The sequence below is a fragment of the Cuculus canorus genome, chromosome 2 (genome assembly GCF_017976375.1).
Source record: "Cuculus canorus isolate bCucCan1 chromosome 2, bCucCan1.pri, whole genome shotgun sequence".
In the NCBI taxonomy this organism is placed as follows: domain Eukaryota; kingdom Metazoa; phylum Chordata; class Aves; order Cuculiformes; family Cuculidae; genus Cuculus; species Cuculus canorus.
Genome location: NC_071402.1, coordinates 104,074,184 through 104,095,917, shown reverse-complemented (window position 1 = coordinate 104,095,917; position 21,734 = coordinate 104,074,184). Strand labels below are relative to the sequence as shown.

The 21,734-nt window shown below is 39.4% G+C and overlaps 1 protein-coding gene across 3 annotated transcripts in view; it reads right to left on the bottom strand.

Moving 5' to 3' along the window:
• The window catches only part of TPK1 (thiamin pyrophosphokinase 1), a 303,110-nt gene extending 282,318 nt beyond the window's left edge, over window positions 1-20,792 (bottom strand). The window contains exon 1 of one of the 3 annotated variants that reach the window (XM_054059844.1): window positions 20,602-20,792. In XM_054059844.1, coding sequence (XP_053915819.1) covers window positions 20,602-20,644 — 43 coding nt within the window. In that variant the 5' untranslated portion in view covers window positions 20,645-20,792. Of the gene's footprint in view, window positions 1-20,371; window positions 20,463-20,601 lie in introns of those variants that run through there. The other 2 variants (XM_054059842.1, XM_054059843.1) reach the window with 2 other exon arrangements.
• Window positions 20,793-21,734: the final 942 nt, after the last annotated feature.

Below are 21,734 nucleotides of genomic sequence, written 5' to 3'. Positions count from 1 at the left end.
TTCCAGGTAAGAATCTGTCATTAGACGCATCTTTCTTAGTTAAAAATGGACAAGGCTTAATTATGTATAGCCTGAAAGCATTACTTTCATCTTATAATTCACTATAAGGTTTGTACAATGCACAATAATCTTCTGTACATGATTGTTGGGCAAACATATGAACATTTATAGAAAAGGTATACTTAGCTAAATTACCTTACATTGCCTTACCTTTCTTTTTGAAGTACAGGTATAAACTACTGCTGTCTTGGATTTTACATGAGGATATTATTTATAGAAGTAGTCTCTCCTTAACTGTCAAGTTTTTTGCTGCCTTACAAAAAAATACAAGCAGACATTAAATTTAAAGCACATTGGAATGAAAATATTTCTATGAGAAGTACATCTATTTTATCATGTAGCATCAGCTCTGAGTTTACAGGAGAAAAAACATGCAGCAGATAGAGCAAACTAGGAAATTTTTGATGAAACATCTTTCTGTCTCAAAATAAATACTCATTAGCAAAACAAATTGTTCACAGAAAAAATGACTTTTGATGAACGTTTGTTTTTCAAATCTCTGAAGCTGTTAAACTATTCTAACTCATCACTCCTCAAGCAAAATATTTCATTGTACAAGAATTTTCACTATTAAAGCATGAACTTCAATGGTCACCATTCAAATGAAACATTTTAAGATAGTTTAAATGAAAATGCTTTGCTTGATCATAGCTAAAATATAGGGATGTTTTCAAGAATTCAACTTCTTGTCCTAATTTAGGACAAAGGACTCTGAAAAATCTGCATAATTTTCCAGGAGAGAGTAATCTGCTCTCAACCCAAGTCCTACAGTAAAGGCACAAAGTTTCTGTGAATACAAAGGCTCACCTCATCTGACTCTTCTAAAAATGATACATAGTGAGTATGGCAGAGCTCCTAAAAAGGAGTAAGGGGAGCTGTGATCTTCTAGAGCTTCACAGTAGCAGCCAACCTGCTGGTTTTAGGGTGGTTGTTTGGGGTTTATTTCTTTAAAAAAATGCAATATGTTGTATTTTAGCATCAGAGATCCATTAAGTACCACTTTAGATGGGAATTTTTTTTAATATATCTGCATCCACGACACATACATAATACTTGTCATGCTTAGAACTTGACTCTGCAGCACTTTGTTCCTGCCAGAATAACCAGACTTGCAACAAAGACCTAAAGATGCAGTGAATAAATGGAGTCTTAACATAACTTTCTTGGCAGAACTAGATCCCCTGCAGTAGCACTGCATCTCCCAACAAGAGTTTCCAGTCTTCCAGTATCCACAAGCGATCTTGGTTGCATACTGCTAAAATAAGTGACTGGAATCTGAAAAATCAAGAAGTATGTCACAATCCAAGATACATCGTGCACACACACAAACAAACAGAGAATAATATTTCCATTAAAGGTGTAAAAGCGAGATGGCCAAAGGTGACATGGTAGTCTATTATGATTACTTCATTATATTTGTGCTACGTACTTTCTGTAAGGAAGGGAATACTGAAGTGTATTCTAAGAGCTAAAACATGCCTGCTTGCAGCATCTGTTTGCTGTCTACAAGGCCTAATTCTTCCTGATGAATGTAACCAACAGAAAATGGCAATAAAATATTTACTGGAGGAAACAATCACTATACACCCCTCTTCTCCTGTAAAACCACCAGCCACATCTGTTGTTAGCACATCAAAAGTTACTGACAATTTTAACTTGAATTTAGAAAACAGCACTCTGTTATTGTGTGGTAGTTGATTTTTTTGTTTCATTGTTGTGTTTTTTTTTTAAAAAGACCTATATTGCCTCTAAACTCCTAAGCTTTTTCACCAGTGGGAAGTACAAAGATTTTCAGTAATGTCTGAAAAGATCACCAACTAGTAATACTAAATTGCATCAACTGTCTTCACAGCTTAATTCTTACAGAAAAAAACCCAATACAACAATATAAATGCTAATTGAGAAAGTTTTGGGAAAGATGCTGCATACCATACAACTACATACACAGAAAATTAATTCTGTAGATGATGTGGAAAAGATGGCTTATAAAGTTAACGAGATATTACTCAAGGCAAGAGAAACAATTAGACTATTAACAGTGAAGATAAAACAAACATTTTGCCATCACATATAATGAAACTAATTAAAAGTGAAATGAAAATTAAGATGAATATGAAAACAAAACAAAAAAGACAAAAGGCCATAGCTCACAGATTTAAAACTCAAACCAGTGTGTTCAAACATGAGTACCTCTAAGAACCTGAACGGATTGTAGCTTATCGTTACCTATTTTTGCACATACTAAGCCTGAAAGATCTACCCTTCTTTGGGCATAGTTTGACCTGCTCTTTTTAAGAATAAAAAGAGATTTTATGGGCACCAGAAGCAAAAACTAAAAAGCAAGGGTTTAATTGCAAAGAATGAGTGCTGTAAAAGCAGTAAGCTGTGTCATACGCTTAGGTAATCATTCTGAAAAATCTATAATGTTTAAAAGGAAAGATTCATCTCTGAGGCATGTTTCAGGCACATGCAACAACAAAGTGAGTGAATCTATAGCTATGTTTGTATTGCTGTACAAAATGCTTCTCTGATACTACAGAAGCATGACAAGGGCCAGATCCAATTCTGCTTACACCCCTGGTCTCATTCACAAAACCTGATAAAACAATGGGGAGCTTATACTCATCAAGACATTTTATACTATAACCAGTCTTTACTACTCAATGTGATCACCAGCTGGGACTGCACACAAACCACTCAGGCCCCTTGGGTCAGAAGGGCTTTTTAAGAGAAGCACAATCCTGACTGGTATCAAGACTGTGATTATGCCAACGTATTCTTGCCATGCAGTCATTCGTCAGCCTTCTTGGTTCTTTCCCCATTTTTCATCTTTGCTTCCCAAGTATTCTTTTGTCATTCCTTTCCTCCTTATCCTCTTCCAGCACTCTGGAGATCCTCTGATTACCTTTCTCCTCCTGCTGTTTCCGAATGATCCTTCCACTAGTAGCCTATCAGATGATTCTGTACTTGTCCTCTGCTGCTGGCTCCATCTTTTTAAAGTTTTGCTCTTGAGAGTCCTGCAACAATTTCAGTCTGCAGGATCTGTGTAAGCCATGTGAATTTTCAGTACTTTCTGTTAAACCATCCCATATCTATGAAAATTTCACACTCGTGTATATTTTCCTTAAAAATCTCTTTAAATTTGCCTGGTGCCACAATACTACAGACACCGATTGGCGGTTAAGCAGTTCACAAGCAGAGATTACTACTCACAGTGCTGAACACAGTCATGTCACCTTAAGTTGGTGTTTCCCTTCTCTCTTTTCTCATAGTTTGTATTAAAAATATCTTAGCTGTTATCTTAAATTAGAATGTGAACAGTTTTGAATAAGAACCAGTATATACGTTTATTTCCACTAGCCTAGAGGCCTCATCTTTCAGGACACATTTCAATACAAATACAAGCTTTAATTTTGTTTTTAATAGCCATCAAACTATTCATATAAGGATGAGTATTCCTCATGCTCAGAAAAATATAATGAGATAGCGTGGAATGTCTTAGGAAAAACTCCAGAAGCTACAAGAAAGAAAAAAAGAAAACTAAGCACAGAACATCCTAAAATCAAAGTTCCCTCATTGCAGAACATGCAATACAAGTAAATAATGATACCCTCTCCTGTTGTTTAGAAGCATCCCTTGTTAATTTAGCCATTGAACAACTTGGGACATTGTCTGCATAACATCAAGTAAACCTGTAATGTTATATAAAACACAATTGCTTAATAATGAATTGTTGAATAGTGTGTTCTCAAGAGAAAAGGAATAAGCATTTTCCCAGTAATTAGGTTTTTAATTCTGATTAGCCAGCCTATACACTTATCCTGTATGTTATCATGACCAAGTCTGCATAGCATCAAGTCTCAGCCTTCAAAAGTGCCACAATTACCTCACCAAACCGAATCACATACAAAACACACCTCTTCCACTAAGGTTGACAGGGAACTAACTAGTATGTGCAGAATTCTGAGCCACCTACCCAAAACAGAACAGTGATAGACAAAGACACAACATGAGATTCTCAGAGGAGCACTGTTAAATTAGCATACTGTTCTGTATCAAGAGCACTGCCGTGGATGCAACAGTCCTCCTTCTTTTCACCCCAGGGGGTTATATGCAGCATGGCACTGCAAGCAGCATTACCAAAGACAGAATTTAAGGTGACTCAAATGTTAAGAACTAAATAACAGTAACAGCTGTAAAGATAATAATATTACAACATGTAATGTTTTTTGCATGTAATTCATTACATTTAATTTGAGTTATACCTATATTTAAAACCCAGAAAACATGATCAGCTTGAGTAGCTCTAGCAAACATGCTGGAAGAAGTACTTGCAAAGAAACCCCTTAATGGACTGTATCTGTTTTACTGCAATGCAACAAGAGATTCTACTCTCTCTTGCTTCCACAAGAAGCAATTAAAATATTAAAGAAGTTTTTACATTTACAGTGAGTTAATCTAAAAGACTATTTGAAATTTGAAAAAAAAAAAAAAATGGCTATAATTGAGCAAATTTAAACTCTAAGAGGAGAAGCACAATCTACAGAGGAATCTCCAGGACCATCTGGTGATACGTGCACTTGAATCACATGCACTTTTACGAGCACTGCAAAACACGAAACATATTTCAAGCGATCTCTATCTCTTGAAAGTGAGACATTGAGAAGAGGAAGACAGTTTCTGAAATCTTACTAGTGACAAGCCATCGATGTGAACAGTTTCCAAAATTTCTCGCCACTGTTCAAATCAGGGCCAAAATAAGACCTTATATGATTTTTCCACTGATTTCAATGTTATGAATGCTAGCATTGGAACGTGAAAGTCTTGCCTCTCACCGTTCCATTCCCAGTAAAAGACTGTCTCAAAAAAAATGCTAGATAGATATCTGGAAGGAATGATTTTCAACTAGTTTAATTATATTTGTACAGAAAGCTGCACGGACACTCTTGTTTCAGCTCCCACTGGGTTTACGTAGGTTTATTTAAGTTCTTTTTCTTAGGAACGCATTTAGCTTGGACTGATCAAGCTGCTTTCACATCACAAAACCCAGTCCATGAAGGGATTTATAGAAGTTTACCTACACAGTGCAGCTCATGCCTTTTAATAAACTTTCTCAAGTGAACAATATCAAACTGCTACTTGTCTCCAAATTCCCCAAACAAATATAAAAGCAAGGTGCATTCTTTCCTCTCCAGCACAATCAGAGACACTACTGACTCAGTGATGCTACTTACAGATAATACCCTTTTTATTCCTAGTATGCTTTTAAGGATCCCCACGGAAACTTACCCATTTCTAACAAATTACAAGAGTGTACAGCTGGGATTTTAGAAATATTTCTAAAGAAGCCTCCCAGAGAGAAAAGATTTGAAAGACAGTACATTTCATGATGGCCCTGCAAAGCCAGTAGTACACCACTTATCCTGAAAGAAGATAGGAATACGCACAATAGGTGTTCCTAAATGTAATTTTAGCAAGAAAGATCCTTTTACATATAATCATGGTTGAAAACATATGTGCATTTCATGCTTCCAATAGGATCAGATAAAGTCATAGTTATAAAAAAGACAGGTTAGACAAGGCATTGAAGGGGTCATCAAGTTTCCAACAAATGAAATAAATACAGCTCTATGATCTAACCAATTAAACTCTATGAACCACTCAAAGGTAAAATAACCAGCATTTTCATTAAATGTTCTGAATTAGATAAATTAAATCTCCTTTTCTGGACACATTAGATAAGCAAGCACTGGAGTGGCAATGCCTAGTTTCCAGCTCCTTGACTTTGTTTTCAAGAAAAATCAAACACCATACATCACAGGGGACAGAACTAAAAGACATAAGATAGAAAGGTGATGTCAAACAGGCTGTATGCTCACTGGACCCCATTTGCAATCTCAAAAGTAGCCAGATGCATTTGGTAAAAAGCGATTGACATTTATGTTTTCCTCAGTAGACCTAATTAGGTTTGACATACATCCATTCACACTCAAACAGGCACAGAAACCTTCAAAGTTATTTTCCAATTATTTCCACATACACTGCCTCATTCTGAAAGGACTAGGAATCTGAACTTTCAAAAGATGCTACAGGTGCTGCTCATGCATCTTCTCTCAGGATTCCTAATAAGAAAAATGTTTAGTATTTAAAACTCATGGTTTTCAATACAGGAATTCTAATCTCAGCCTCTTTGATCCCATTTTTATTTGTGATTGACAGAACTTTTAATCACACAAATGGTATAAGCACTGTTCTAATACTGTAATATTTTAATGTCCCAAAAGCTAGACCAGTTCATAACACTATTAAAATGTAGTAACAGTAATATCCATCTAAAAAGTAAAAAGGTGCTAAAGGATGGTAAAGTAAATTTTTATAAATTCAAGACATTCAGATAATACAGCTTCTCCAAAGAGATTAAGAAAGATTAAAGTTAAAATAAAGGTCACCTGAAAAGACACACTGTATTTAGCACAGTATCATGGGGGTGGTGGTAGAATCCTCAGACCAAAGGAGTCTCATAAGTTTCTCATAAAAGCAGAGCTTGCTCTAGCCTTATATAAACATTTTTATGAAACAGCAGCAGCCCATCAGGAGTCAGCTGCATTTCCACAATGGTAGCTTTAGTTCTGAAAAGAGACTGAATTCTTAACTTAGTCCTTAAATTCCACAACATTCTGGATCCTGTCTCCTAAAAATACTTCTTCCTGTGATTTTGTCACACATTTTGTAATCTGCTGTATCATGAACTGAAAACACCAGTCAAATCAAAAAAGCAACCAACAGACTACCTCAGAAAAATGAGCTAAAAAACCCAAATACCTTTGTGGCACCTGTATCTTTTTTATACCACATCTGTTCAACTACATTCCCTTTGCTTCTGAAGATGGCATTCAAACTGCCAGAAGCAGAGGCTACAATCTAAGAAGCAGCAATTACATCCTTTCTGAAAGGGTTCAGGGACTGTTTAGGTTCTGAAAAAGTAAACAGTGTTACCTTGAAATCTGCACTCAAAATGAACACTAAACAGAAAAAGAAAAATCAGTACCATTACTACTACCTCAACTTTCGAGCTCTTCAACAGGTCAAAAACTATCACTGTCTCCAATTTATTGATGAGGAACTGAGGCACAACAATGCCAAAAGCTTTCTCAACATTAGGTAGAACAGGACTCAGGAATAAGAATGCAAGTACCTTCAGATTCATGATAACTGGAAATGAATAAACAGATAAAATGCTACAGTTTGCACTTCACTGCACACAAGAGCCTTTCCCAGAGACACCTGCATAATAGTGGAATAACCAGCAATATTAATGCTTAGGGCAAAAAGTAATTTAGTGGTTATGAAGAAAAAAAAAATACAACTTTATACATAACACCTAAGAAACAATGAACTTGAATGAACCTCCGCAGTGTCAGGACAAGACCTCCTTAACACATACAAAATGTTGTAAAACATTAGTATGTCAAAAACTAGAATGAATTATCAGGTTTTTAGAACATCATAAGAAGAGAATCAGAGTGTTTTCTAAACAACACATGCCTAGCTATCTTTGAATTCCCATATAAATGTAATGATCTGCATGACACCTCTTTGGCAAAGACCTACTTTTTTAGCTACTTATTTAGCTGCTGAGATTTTCGGCTGCCAGTGCTGTCAGCTACAGCTCTGCACAGGCTCTAGGCACCTCCATGTTTAGTAGGACTCCATGGAAGTGCTAGGCTCAGCCAGGGGGCTCCTCTGTGCAAGACGAGATTTTAAAGCATTCAAAGCAGGAACAGCATTTTGTTATCTACCTCCTCTACCACAGATCTCCCATGAGGACTTGAGAGTGCTAAAATAATAAAGAAATTATACATTCAAAGTTCAGACTTCTATTTAAATCTAAACTTCAGAAGTATAAAGCTGCACGTAACTGCCTTCCTAATCTAGAGTTTTCTATATTATATTCAGAGAAACTTACTGTATCCACCTCTGTAACATACCCTAGGTATTTTACACTGTTCCCCACTGTCTTATTCTGGAAGTCTGACAACATCATTTCAGGATTTGGTGCCGATGCTAGCATATTTCAAAGCTTAAACTCATTCACCTCATGCTCCACTCTCACAGGAGACTGCATATTTCCTTCTATCCTCTAAGGAAGCTCATAGCTTGAATGACAAAATGTCAGGAACAATTAAGAAAACTAGTTTTATGCCCCTGAAGAATAAAATGTCATCTTTGTCCCGTCAGGCAGAGTGCTGTCCTCTAAATAAAAAATAGAGTGGCATTCAGCATCCATCAAGTAAATGCAAGCCAACACACCATTTAGAGGCTACTTGTATTTAATCCTGCACCATGCTACATTTCTTTCCTCTGTTGTTTTTTTTTTAGATGTTACCTTCTATATCCTCTGTAGTCAGAGCCTACTGTGAGAATTGTAGCAGAAAACATACTAGATTCAAACCATCTATTCCCTTCCCTAGGGAAATCACCTATATCTTTTGCTACTCCAGACTATTCAGCGGTTTATGATATAGCAGTCCAGAATATACTCTTCCCCAGTTTCCTCCTCTGCCTCCTCTTCTCCCATTACCATCTTGATATATTTTATTTCTATTAAGCAACTATTATGAACTACCACCCACTGGTATTTGACGTGCATATCCAGGACCATCAAAATAAATTAAATGTGCAGACGGTTAAGAATAATTCATAATATAAACACAGCTGTTTCCTGAATCAAAACAAAAAATTTCAGTGCCTTTTCCGAAGTGCTAGAGTCTTCTAGGTTAGTAGCTCAAACTTTAAGTAGACAGCAACTAAAAGAACCCAGCCAACACAAAACAACCCCACAGTTGTATAGTAAGAATATAATTTGTTTCAAGGTCTAAATTTGTGTGCCAAGATATGTGGTGGAACCAGTGGTTTGTTGCATACCACCATTCAAGTGCTGACATGTTTTGACAATGCTGCCATCCATTCTGATTTTTAAAGCTGAAGAAAGAGTGGATGTTCACCTTAACCATTTGTCAACACAGCAGATGAACACATTGCACACAGATTCCATAACTAATGTTCTTCACATCACCAGGAACCCTGCGTTTTGAAGCATGCTTTCTCAATGGAAATAATAACGACGTTTAAATTACATTGGCAACAGGGTTTGTCTCTATAGCGACATGCACAAAAAGTAAATAAATTAATTCTGTCAGTATAAAGTGGATTATATGATAAAGAAACTCTTTGTAGGTGCACTTTTTTTGCTGTTTTTCCCTCAGAAACACATGCTCTGAGTTTGTGAAAAAAAATTAGAAGCCATTTTCTGACAGAAACATTCTTTCTCAAAAACTGAGGTTCCTTTTGGACACCAAGATAAAGCAGATTCCTAGAAAACACCTGTCAGTCTCTAGAAGACACTTCTATTTCTTATCAATACAAAACATCATAAGTAAAAATAAACAGAATAAGAGAACTTGTTCACATTTTTTCAAAGTAATCTCTCTGAAACTTGTAGAAATTCAAATACCAATTAGCAGCAGTATGGAAATCAATCAAATTAAGTCACAGAGATAGATTTCACTGTCTGGCAAATTTACAGCAGTTGCTACGCGCAGTTTTCACTCTATCTTGGAACTTATGCCGCTTCACTCCTCATAACCCTTTTCACATATTTGTGTACTTTCAGTGTCATCTGTGATTTTGCTAAAAATCATGTTTGGATAAATACTGTTATTCTACTACAGTAGAAAGCATCAGTAATTTACAGAACGGAAACTTCACACCACAAGACTAAATCCTGCTTGTTTGAGTAGTCCAGCTGCAGTCAGGATAACTACCCAAGTGAGACGATCTGCAGAAACAGCCTGTCCTCAAGCGCCTGATATACATACAGGAAGCTCTCTCTGATTCTACATATATGAGTCTTAAATACACAACTCAATCTCCTACACTTTTGTACATCTAAGTTTTGTATATCTAATCCATTCCTCTGCCCCTAAGTCGAATCAGGTCTCTAGATAATTCCTGTTCATCTATCCTTTAAAAAGGAATGGCTCCCAGTGACAGGGACAACTAAACCTTCTCAAATAACGCATTCCAGTGTCTCCTCCTGCTACTTATACTTCTTTCCTCTACTACCTAACTTAAGCCATCTTTGCTGCAGTTGAAACTCATTTCTCACCCATCTGCAACAGAACTAGTGTCCATTTCCAAAGTCTGTTACATATGTTCTTGGTGAAGCTACGAATGGGACAATTCTTCTGTGCAGACAGACTGCCAGCTGCAAAGATTCTTCCACTGAATAGAACAGCAGGCTTTCTTTCCTAAATTTTCCTCTTTTGATAGGCTCCTCCACTCAAGAAAAGGAACAAAATTCATTCTACCTACTGTTTTTACCATAAGACGATGAGCATTTTTCATATGGATTTGCCATTGGGGGGAAAAAGAAAATGGAATATTAAGCAGCAAAGGATCAGACTACAAAATTACATTTATAAACTCTAACAAAACATTACAAGCTTTTCCTATTTATTCCTAAATTTAGATTTCCTCTCTGCTGTTCTAATTTACATTATTTGGGCTGGATAACTGCATTATTTTACAGTTCAGTCCCTTTGTTAGTACTCTGAAGCCCTACATTTATTCAGTTCCAACTTTGTTCTCAAAGGAAACTGGCTATTTATTTCAGCAAATATACTCAGTAAATGTAAATCTGGGTGAGAAACAGAATAGTTGGGCATAACGTTATGTAAGTTCAGCACACCTATTTGCTCTGCTGTCTAAATTCAAGTCTTTTCTTCCTCCTTGTGGGAGATCTACGGAAATAATTTTAAAGCTTTTGATTGTTCACAGTAACCAGCAGTAAATTTAGCACACTGTGTCGAATAGTCTCACTGCAGTAGGAAGTATAACTACAGGTCTGGGTAGGGCTTTTTTTTTTTTTAATTTTAAAAACATAGCACACGCTTAAAACGTAAGGAGGAAGTACAGTCCCCTGAATTTCTGAATCATATTGCAAGAGTCCAGAAATCTGTTATCAGTTCTCAAAGACCTCCTTTGTAACATGAGACCAGCCACCTGATACTCCACACTGCATTACCCCAGGATATATCAGTCCCTTTCTTTTCCCACAAGTCTGTCTTCTCTACTCAAATAGTGAGGAAAAGAAGTCTCTCCTTCAGTGAACTGTTTCAGATTTATAGATTCAGAGGCCAGAAATGATCACTGTGACAATCTAGCTCAGCCCTTCATGTGAAGGATGGCCAGAAATTCATTCTTGTTTCAATGTAAGTATGACTTGCAACTGATTTACACTGATGAAGAATCCACCTCCCTAGGTACAATGTTCAAATGGTTGGTTATACTTTCCCATGTTAAAAATCTGTACCTAATTCAAGTATGAATTTGTTTGGCTCCGGTGCCAAACCTCTGGGTCCTGTTCTGCCTTTATCTGCCTGACAAAACATAGCTACCGCAATACCAATGCAAATAATAAATTACGCTGTGTGTTATCTAAACAGCAGTCCTCCTTAACTGCACTCCTGGGACAGCTCTAACACTACCTTACTGGAGCTAGGTGGCACTTAAAGCTTTTGGCAGCAAGTTTGCTATCAAACATCTGTTGTGACACCCCTTTTAAGCATCCCTTCTCCCACACCATATGGCCATCTCCACTGAGTGGTACCACAAGGCCATGACCCAGCTCTCATCACTCCCTGTCCTCTCTGGGGAAGCCAGACACTGACTAATAATTTCACACAGACTTTGCACTCCATCAGCAGGAAAAATAGCCCACTGCAGTGAAAGGAGACATGTAGAGCATGTCCGTATTGCAACACACTGCCCATATCCCTGTCAGAAAACACTCCTTGAGGAGGTGTAGAGTTCTCTAAAAGAAGGGATTTTATATTCCCCTAGCATTGTTGTTGCTCCTCCCAAGGCACAACTGCTACGCTGTGTATATAAAGCCTTATACTTGGGTATGAGGAAAACCAAAACAGAATAAAACAATAATGGTCACAGAAGACAAAGCAAAACATTACATAATAGATCGAGTTTTCTACTGGCTTAAAGGGGTTTGTTGGCACAAAAATTTAACTTATGACATGACAGCAGACTAAGACAGAAGAAGAAATTCTTCCACAGGCTCAAGTGACAAAAATCCTTACTACCTACAAGTCAGGTTAAGACAGCAGCAGTACTACTACTGACCAGTACAGTAATCTGAATGGAGACACGGGGAACAAGAAAATAGAGTTTCCAAGTGAAAGTCTTACAAGTCAGCTCAAACAAGAACATCTAATGTCGGTGATTTTATTTCCCTGCACATACAGTACTAAATGTCATTCCCACGGTGGATTCTGGGAAAAAAGAGCTAACAGGAAAGCACTCTCAATAACAGCAGGAATATGCTGCCACCCTTAAAAGATGGGATTGCAGACAACACCCTTCATTCTACTTCAAATCCAGTCAAAGTTATTTCATCAGCTTGAAGCAAAGTCTTGTGGCAGTGACCTCTCAAGAACTGTCAAAAGTCCAGAACACCAAACTAAGTTGCTGTTAACAAAAGTTTCCTCAATATTGCCCCCTTTTAATTTTTATTTTTTTATTATTGGAAGTAAAATAGAAACTGAGTTCTACTTTACGGAGCTTGAAAGGTGAATTTCCCATTTGCAGCAGGAAATAGCAATATGGAGAAAGATGCTTTCATAGCAGAGCTTAATCACCTCCAGTATGCCCAGGTCAACTCATTATGAAACAAAGTAGTCACACGCTGCCCGAGAGCTATTCCTGTTGCATCTAAGTCACAATACCACTTCCTTTGGAATTCCAGGTGTCCAAGCTGCAGATCTTCAGCTGCTTGACTCAAGTTGCTCTCCTTAACATTTTTTCCTTTTGGATTCACAAAACAAAATACTGCTTAGATGGTTATTAAACGTAACAGTAAACTGGGCGGTGAAACTGCTCCACGCAGGGACACAAAGGGCACTGGCAAGGCTGTGCTTTACCCTGGACAGCTTGCAGATCACTCATTTCTTGAAGTGGAAATATTGCCTGTGTTAAAGCATCTGCATTAGATGCTTTCAGTTACACCAGACAAAGATCTTGATAATTTGCAAGCAATATTGCAAATTATACAGAGGTCAAACTCTTTAGTACAAAACTTACCTCAGCCTTCAGGATTTCCCACATTCATAAAACTTACCAAAGGTGCAAAGTCTCAAAATGGAGCACCTGGAGATCCACTCTGTATTTGCACAGCTGTTCTGTGACACAATTTAACTTCAGGGAAGTTTCACGTGACTTAAGTCACATCAGCTGCTCAACAACTGCATCCTTTGGATTCACCCCTGAGCAACTGGATTATCAGCCTATGCTTAGGTCTGGATAACACAGCAATGCTAGACAGCTAAAACAGCTCTAAGTATAAAAGTAACAAAATCTCACACATATATATTAATACACAAAGATTTCATCAACTTAACAGTTCCTTTTTGCTATGGAAACATACATGCTTGTATAAGCATGTATTTTAAGATAAAAGAGTGTAGGTTTAGACTAGATACTACGAAGAAATTCTTTACTGTTAGGGTGGTGAGGCATTGGAACAGGCTGCCCAGAGAAGCTGTGGATGTACCATCCCTGGAGGTGTTCAAGGCCAGGCTTTGAGCAACCTAATCTTGTTGTACAAGATTTTAAGATCCCTTCCAAGCCAAATGATTATAGGGTTCTATGATATAGTATACATAACTGTGAACTATATTCGTGGGAAGAAAAACAAAACAAAACAAAGAAATCACCTCTACTGACAGCCTTTGCTGTGCCTCCACCAAGCAGGTCCACAGACGCTCTTACTGACACTGTCACAGAAGTAGAAGCTTTCCTAGATGACCAACTTGAGACCCCACTACCTTGTAGCATCAACGTATTTTCCTCTTGCAGCAAAACTAACTTTGTGTCAGACACAAAGACAGTGTTCACCACCAAAACCACTGAACAATTTGGTCAAAAACTGTATGTATAAATATTTCTGAACTACTCTTTCATTGCTGTGTTGCCCAGGAACAATGCTGACCAGATAATTTGGGAAAAAGGGGAGGGGAGGGCTACAGCAAAAGAAAACAAACCAAAAAACAACCCAAAACAGAACTCACACCAGGAGTAACAGCTACAAAAGCGTGAGGGGACAGGCTCTGCTCCTGCTGAATTCACTAGCCAGCTTCCCATTTATTCCAATTGGCCTGATAAACCCATGTGTCCCTCCAGCTTCTGTCCTGCCAGACAGGAATGCTGGCAGACAATCCATCAACATAAGCTACAAAGAATCAGCACTAGTGCTGAAAAAATTTGACTGCCATTCAAAATAAAAATCAAAGCTAGGAAATGACAGGAAAAGCCTTCCAGCAGCTTGAACTGCAACTGGATGTAACAGCAATAGCTTTACTTTAAAAGCAATCCAAAAGCTACTATGTGTACTCTCTATGTAAAATTTAACTAACTGAATGTTCCTGTAGCAACTTTAAATTCTCAATTCTCTTTTTAATTACGCAAAGAAAATATTACGCAAACACTGTTAATCATATTTCTCATGTTTAAGGTCAGAGTTGGATGGAAAGGAGAACCTGTTTCCATAAATTACTTACTTGTAACACAGCACAGCTATAATTTACAAAAAGAAGTAAGCCAAAACTCTTAAATTAAAACCGGTTAACCTTTGCTGTGATCAGGTATAGTCATTTTGGTGGAAGGGACAGAAATAGTCAATTCTTTTCAATCTTGAAATTATTTGGCAATAGATCATATTAGTTTATCTTGCCAGACACAGTACAAATTCCTCTCTCTGTATATATCAGAGATGGGGAATGTTCTGTAATGTACCAACAAGCAAGTGTATATCAGTAGTCTCTCCTGTTGATTTAATATATTTTTTACTGGGTAAGATTTTCTACTGGGTCTTTGGGTTTTCTTGTTTGTGGGTTGGTTTTTCTTCAGGAGGAGGGGAACATCCCCCCTCCTCTCCTTTTACCCATAGTTCTCAAAAACAGGGCTTTGAAAACAGCATAGATTATTTTTACTATGTCACACAGAAACAAATTTGTTAAGCTTCTAGCTAGTAAATTCCCTAATCCCTTAGGTTACATCCTAAAACTCACTAAAAGTGAAAGCTGCTGAGAACTGACTTATGAAGAGAAGCTTCTACCCCTTTTATTTGTTTTCAGGTGGATTTTAGGTTATCTGCCTTTTTCCTTTTTAAGGCTTTGATTTTAGGTTTTATTCTTGATGCTGCTATTTTCCACACAGATTAAGCTTTGATTAATGTCTCAGGATGTTCAAATCTAAAGCAAATCCACAAGTATGCCTAGGATTTGTTATTTTGGATCTTGAAAATTCTGAAACCTCTATGTATTATGTTTTTTTCCAGTGTAAATAAACTGCCTTATTTCTTTGCTTCTTATTCAGCTTTTCCATAAATCAGACTTGGATGAGCTTTGCATACAGGAAAAAGTCTCTTTCGCTTTCCACTTCCAGAAAGTAAAGCTAGCTTTTACATGCACACTCCCGCACACCCCTATGTGTCAGCTATGCCCTATTAGTGACCGCAAGATACAGAACTATCAGTACACTGACACTGAACAAGATAAGAATCTATCATCCACACAAACAGGAACCAGCTTCAATGCCAACTCATTTCAAAAGAAGGCTCTGTGTGTGTGTACAAAAATAAGTAAATGTATATTCATATTCCTGTTGGCTCAAATGGTAAAAGATGGCTTACCCATTCCAAATAACACACCTGCATACAAAGCATTTTAAAAAAAGAATTAAATAAGTTGAGAACTTCAAAATCCATCAGTCTCTAGATGCAAAGACTGAAAAGAAAGCGGTGCAGTTAACAGTGATTATGTCAGCTAAATGCAATCTGTAACACTTCACTTATAAGTGCACCTTAAGTGTAAGTAATCTACACAATAATACTTATAGAACAACAGCTGACCCAGCCCAGCAGATTAGCACCAGCAGGGTCCAAGGCTGACTGTTTACATCTACTTCAAAAACATGTAACTCAACTAAATGAATGGTGTTACTACTTATATGAAATGAAAAGCAGGAGCAGGTCAGCAACGTCCACATGAAGAAAAAGCATTTTAAATGTGTTTCACTTAAAAAGACAGAAGAGTGTAACAGCCATATGGAAGTGCTTGATAATTTCACTGAGGAACCAGTGAAGTAGTCTTAAAGGACTGACACCCCGATAAGATTTTTTTCACTTGGGTAAACTCAATCACAGTTTTTGTACCATCTGATTCACTGAAAACATCACTGGTCTGACCCAACAGCAGTTGCAAAATCCTGTTCAACTACAGACCTATCCAACAGTCTGGGACTCCACTCCTTCCCATATCCCTTTCCTGTTCAACAGCTAACAGAAACTATGTTTTCTTAATCCCATGAGTGTCTTGATTTCTACCACACAATTTCACATATTAGACTGCAAGATGATGCATTGTAGAGACCATGCAGAGCTCTAGTGAAGGGGTATTTAGATGGTTATTAGCACTTACACCAGGCTGGAGGTCATTCAGTGAATGGCAAACCTGTTGCTGTTTTAAAAATAACTTGCAGTCCTTAGTGACAGAGAAAAGGGAACATTAAGGAAGAAGTTAGGGCCCAAGGCATTTAAAAAGGAATATGGTGATATAATCCTTTCTGAGGTAATGTATTCACAGTCAGTAACATTTCCAGAGAAGACATATAGTAAAGCAAGAGACAATCAAGCACGCAGAATGATGGAAGAGCGTTCACAATGCATTGTTGCCTCTTCTTGTTCTCTTTGCTTTAAATTCAATGCAGAATTTTATCATCCCTTTGCACAAAGAGACAACTATATATTTCCACAGAATTCTGAAGCAGTCTTTGTCCTGTCTGTTGTGGCTCTGTTTCTTGTGACATGGAGATGACCTTGCTTTAGTGAGACAAAGCTAGCCCAACCTCTTCTCAGCGGACTAAGTCTTAATTACTAGTTGTCAACGCAGCATAGTTTAAGGATGCATGCGGTCACAAGACTTGGGGCGTGGGGGAATGGAGAGAGGGAAGAACCAACCCTCTCTGGTAGCACAGGCTCCCTGTTAGTCATAGGAAGGTCAGGTCCAGCAAACCTTCTGCAAGGCACAGAAGGACCAGATTTGCTACTGCTTTGCAGTCCTTCCACCTTAACAAGACAAGACATTTGTATTGGGAGCTGTCGGATTATAAACTGAGAAAGGTATCCTCCTTCTCATCACTCCAGTAGATAAAACCAGTAGTGAGCTGCACTTCAAGGACTGTGCAAGGCAAAGAATCATTAATCACATCAGGAGATGAGTGAGAATCAGGCTGTAATATGCCACACAATGTAAAATGTTTCCTATGAGGAAACACAGCTTAGTAAACTGGCACTCTGCCCTTCTACGAGTCTCAAGTGGTATTCAGGGGCAATCTGACTAGATGATGCTACAGTACTTCCACTCTTAAGCAGCCACAAGAATAGCATACTCAGCTCCTGAAGTTCATGGTATTAAAATAATAAATTAGGAACTTGTCTCTCTGCAGAAGTGCCTGCAGCACAGCCTGGGACAAGCAGCAGGAGGCAACAATGGTTCAAGAAAAGGGTATAAAAGGCAGGAGGGAAAAGTCTAGTCTATCAAAGGATGCTCCAAAAGAAACAAAGCTACTCTTGTCATGATTCACAGGCCATCATGTGACATTATAATGAGCTTTCTACAACAGCTGCATCACAGCTTCACCCTGCGAGGCTTCTGCCTGACCCTTTCGCAGCATACAGGACTACAGAGTGAACTTCTGTGAGCCTTTTAAGGGTTGTTTCATGAGGAAATAAGAACAAATTGGTTTCAGTATGCAATACTTAAATTCAGAGCTCAATCCCAGTTTAAACTTTGCCTTGTTACCCTCTCTAAACTACGTTGAGGTAATCAGCACGATTCTGAAGGTCATTGCACAGCGTTCTGTCTGTAGTACGGTGATTTTCAACTCTCTTCCAGCTGCTTGACTGAACAACACTAGAAGTCGAGGAGCATATTAGTTAGCACAGCAGCATTCAAATATCTTCTACTTGGACTTCAACCAGATGCTATAGATGGATATGTACAATCTATGTAAGAACTTCGTCTAACCACACTAACTGAAATTACCAAGGTAAACATGGCCCTGAAAATTTTAATTCAGGTAACTAATATTAGGTTCCAAAACACATAAGTGTTTCGCTCTATTCCATATAAATATTACCATAATTTTTTAACAACTTCAAAAAGAAAAATAAAGTAACTAATAATTTCCAAACGTAGGAGACAAATCTTCCACATTCTCCCCACCATAACATGCCACTGGGTTTTCACAGGGCTTCAGAAAGCAACCAGAAGCACAATGTACACTGCTCTATGTTTATGTCATTAAAGGCAAGGGGACAATATCATAGAAAAATAGAAGGTCCTGAGTTGGAAAGGACCCACAACGATGATCAAGTCCAATTCCTGTACCTGCACAGGACAACCCCAAAACTGACACCATGTGTCTGAGGGTGTTGTCCAAACGCTTCTTGAATATTGCCAGCCTTGGCACCATGACTACTACCTTGTAGGGTCTATTGTGTAACCCCAGGTCTAGCTTCCAAGAAGCATCATGTTCTACACAGATTAGCTTTATATTATCAGGATACTTAGATACATGTCTCACTGAAGCAAACAGACGGAGGAACTACTGGTACTTCCTCAAGAAGGATTTGGGAGCCTCATTTACCCCACCCAATTTTGAACACTTTTATTTCTGAGCTCCTCAGTGGGATACCACATAACTGTGGATTTGCAAAATGAATCTGCTCAGCCTTGCATACTTTGAGCAGACTAAACCAACTGGAAATGTTGGTATTGAATGCTTGTAACAATGACAAGACTCCAGAGTAAGTACCGCTACGCATTTCATAGACACGCTGCCCTGCATAAACAAGTCAATTTGTCTACTTGTAATGATCATTTCTTTAGAAGAAGCTGCCTTCTTGACACTCAGCTGAAGCTTCTGGTCCAAGAAACCATGAGTCATCTTGAAAACCAGAGATGTGTGGCAGTCCTAACACCGTACAAATACCTATCAAAAGCAACTACCTTAGAATATAGATAGTGATGCCTGTTCTTCCTCAGGGATAAATTCTTAAGAGACTTTTGTCTCACCTTGCTATATACTTCATAAAGTTATTCCTCATTTCATACAAGAGGATATCACACTACAATGAATCAAAGTCAACCCGTTAAAATCTCATCTCCATGTTCATTTCCTCTTTCTATCCAAAGCAACGATGCATCTCAAAATACACACACGTGTATGCAGAGTCAAATACATATATTTCTGTCAAGAATGACTCGAGTGCAGTTTTACCTGTTACTAGCTTTGAACACACCACAAAGTTTTTAAAAATTAGAGCAAAGTATGAACTTAAAAAAATATAGTAGAAAGACCTTAAACATGCTTTTAAAATGCTAAGTGTAAAAATGTATTGAATTGTTAAAAGTGCTCATGCTGTTAAACTCTTCCCTTCCTCCTGATCTTACTAGTAAACAAGAATCAACATAAACCTCACCACAGCAGCTTAAGGCTCGTTGCCAGAAGAGTAGAAAAGAGCAGTGTAAGTTAGAATTCAGCTGCTATGCTGGAATGATTTTTAAGGAGCTTTAAAATCACATTACAGAAAATTAAAAATATTTACTATTTATAACAGTACCACTGAATAGCAAATTGAGCCCAACTGAATTAGATATTGCAAACACGTATTGAAGAAGAGGTGCCTTCAGCATACAAGCTACGCAGATGAGTCAGTGCTTATCATACGTGCTCTATCCTTTATAGAGACGATGAGGTTAATGATACACATTCATAATGCTCACTGCACGGGGAGTCAAAAAGACTACACAAAAGCAGAACACCCAAGAACAGCCTGGGAAAACCTAAGGAATCCCCAAAACAAACCCAAGGAACCTGCAAAAGAAACCCAAAGCTCTGCCTAGCAGAACTGAAGTAACAAGCTGGGTGAGAGTGCAAAGGCAGGATGCTCAGGAACTTGGAAGCCAAAAAGCACAAGGAGGAAACCAAGCCCACAGGTTTCCCCTTGCCAAAAGCGACGTTTCTCTGGGGCGCTCTACCCTGCAAATCAAGGATACTGTGGCAGATACCATTTAAACTCAAAGGGGCTGCGTTTCAGATGCAAATTTTAACGCTGAAGCGGTAATAAACGAAAACGAAAGCGAGGGAACCCCCGGGCTGGGCGAAGATGCCCTACCGGGCGAGCACATGCAGCGCCCCGGGACAGGGGGTCTCGCCGCTCGCAGCGGAGCTCGGCAAAGCGAAGCTCGAACAGGAGGCCCCGGGAGGTTGGCAGGAGGGGAGCGGCGGAGCCGGGGCGCTGCAGGGCGGGCGGCACACCCCCAGGTCCCAGGAAGCACCGCCCGGGCTGCTCCGCCCACGCCCCCCCACCCCGCGGCAGAGGGTTGGCGGGGGGAGGCACCGTACCGGCGGGCAGGAGGCAGTCCAGCGGCGTGAACCTGCGCTCCATGGCTCACGGGGGAAAAGCACAGCGAGCTCAGCTATGCGGTGGGACCGGGGAGGGAGATAAAGAAGGATGGAGGGGAGCACACGCTTCCTTCTGCGCTGGCTCGGCACCACGCGTGCAACCGGGCGGTGGAGGAAGGGGGGTGGGGGGGAAGGCGAGCCGAGCGAATCGATCGCCATCCGTGTGTCGGCGGTGGATTCAGCGGCGGGGAGGCGGGGCGGGGGCGTCAGCGCCGCCCGCCCGGAGCCGCGGGAGCAGAGGAGGGAGGGATGCGGATCTGCGGTTCCACACCCGGGCACAAAGCCCGGACAGAGAAACAAGCCAGCACAGGACTCTGGCAACCATTCTTCCGTTTCCTAAGATCATAGTATCACCAGGTTGGAAAAGATTTCTTGGGTCATCGAAACCAGTCCTGTCTGCCACTAAATCATGTCCCTGAGCACCTCATCTACCCGTCTTTTAAATAACTCCAGTGATGGTGACTAAACTCCCTCCCTGGACAGCCTCTAACAGTGCCTGGTCACCTTTCCTGAGAAAAATTTTTTTTCTGATATCCAGTCTGAACCTCCCCTGATGCAGCTTGAGGCCATTGTCCCTTGTGCTGTCCCCTGTCACTTGGGAGAAGAGGCCAGCACAGTCCTCTCTACAGCCTCCTTTCAGGTAATTGTAGAGAGCAAGAGTGTTGCTCTTCTCTGGACATGCTCCAGAGCCTCAACATCCTTCTGGTGGTGAGGGGCCCAGGAACATAGGATTCATCGTGCGGTCTCACCAGTGCCGAGTACAGGGGCAGAATAACCCCCCTCAACCTGCTGGCCACACTGTATCTGGTACAAGCCAAGATGCCATTGGCCTTCTTGGCCACCTGGGCACACTGTTGGTTCATGTTCACTCAGCTGTCAACCAACACCCCCAGGTCCTTCTCCTCCAGGCATCTTCTAACCACTCTTCCCCTAGTCTGTAGCACTATAAGGGGTTGTTGTGCCTCAAGTGCAGGACCCAGCATTTGGAGACATTCTCCAGCCTGTCCACATCCCTCTAGATGACATCCCATCCTTCCACTGTGGAGACTGACCTGTCAGAGATTGACATAAAA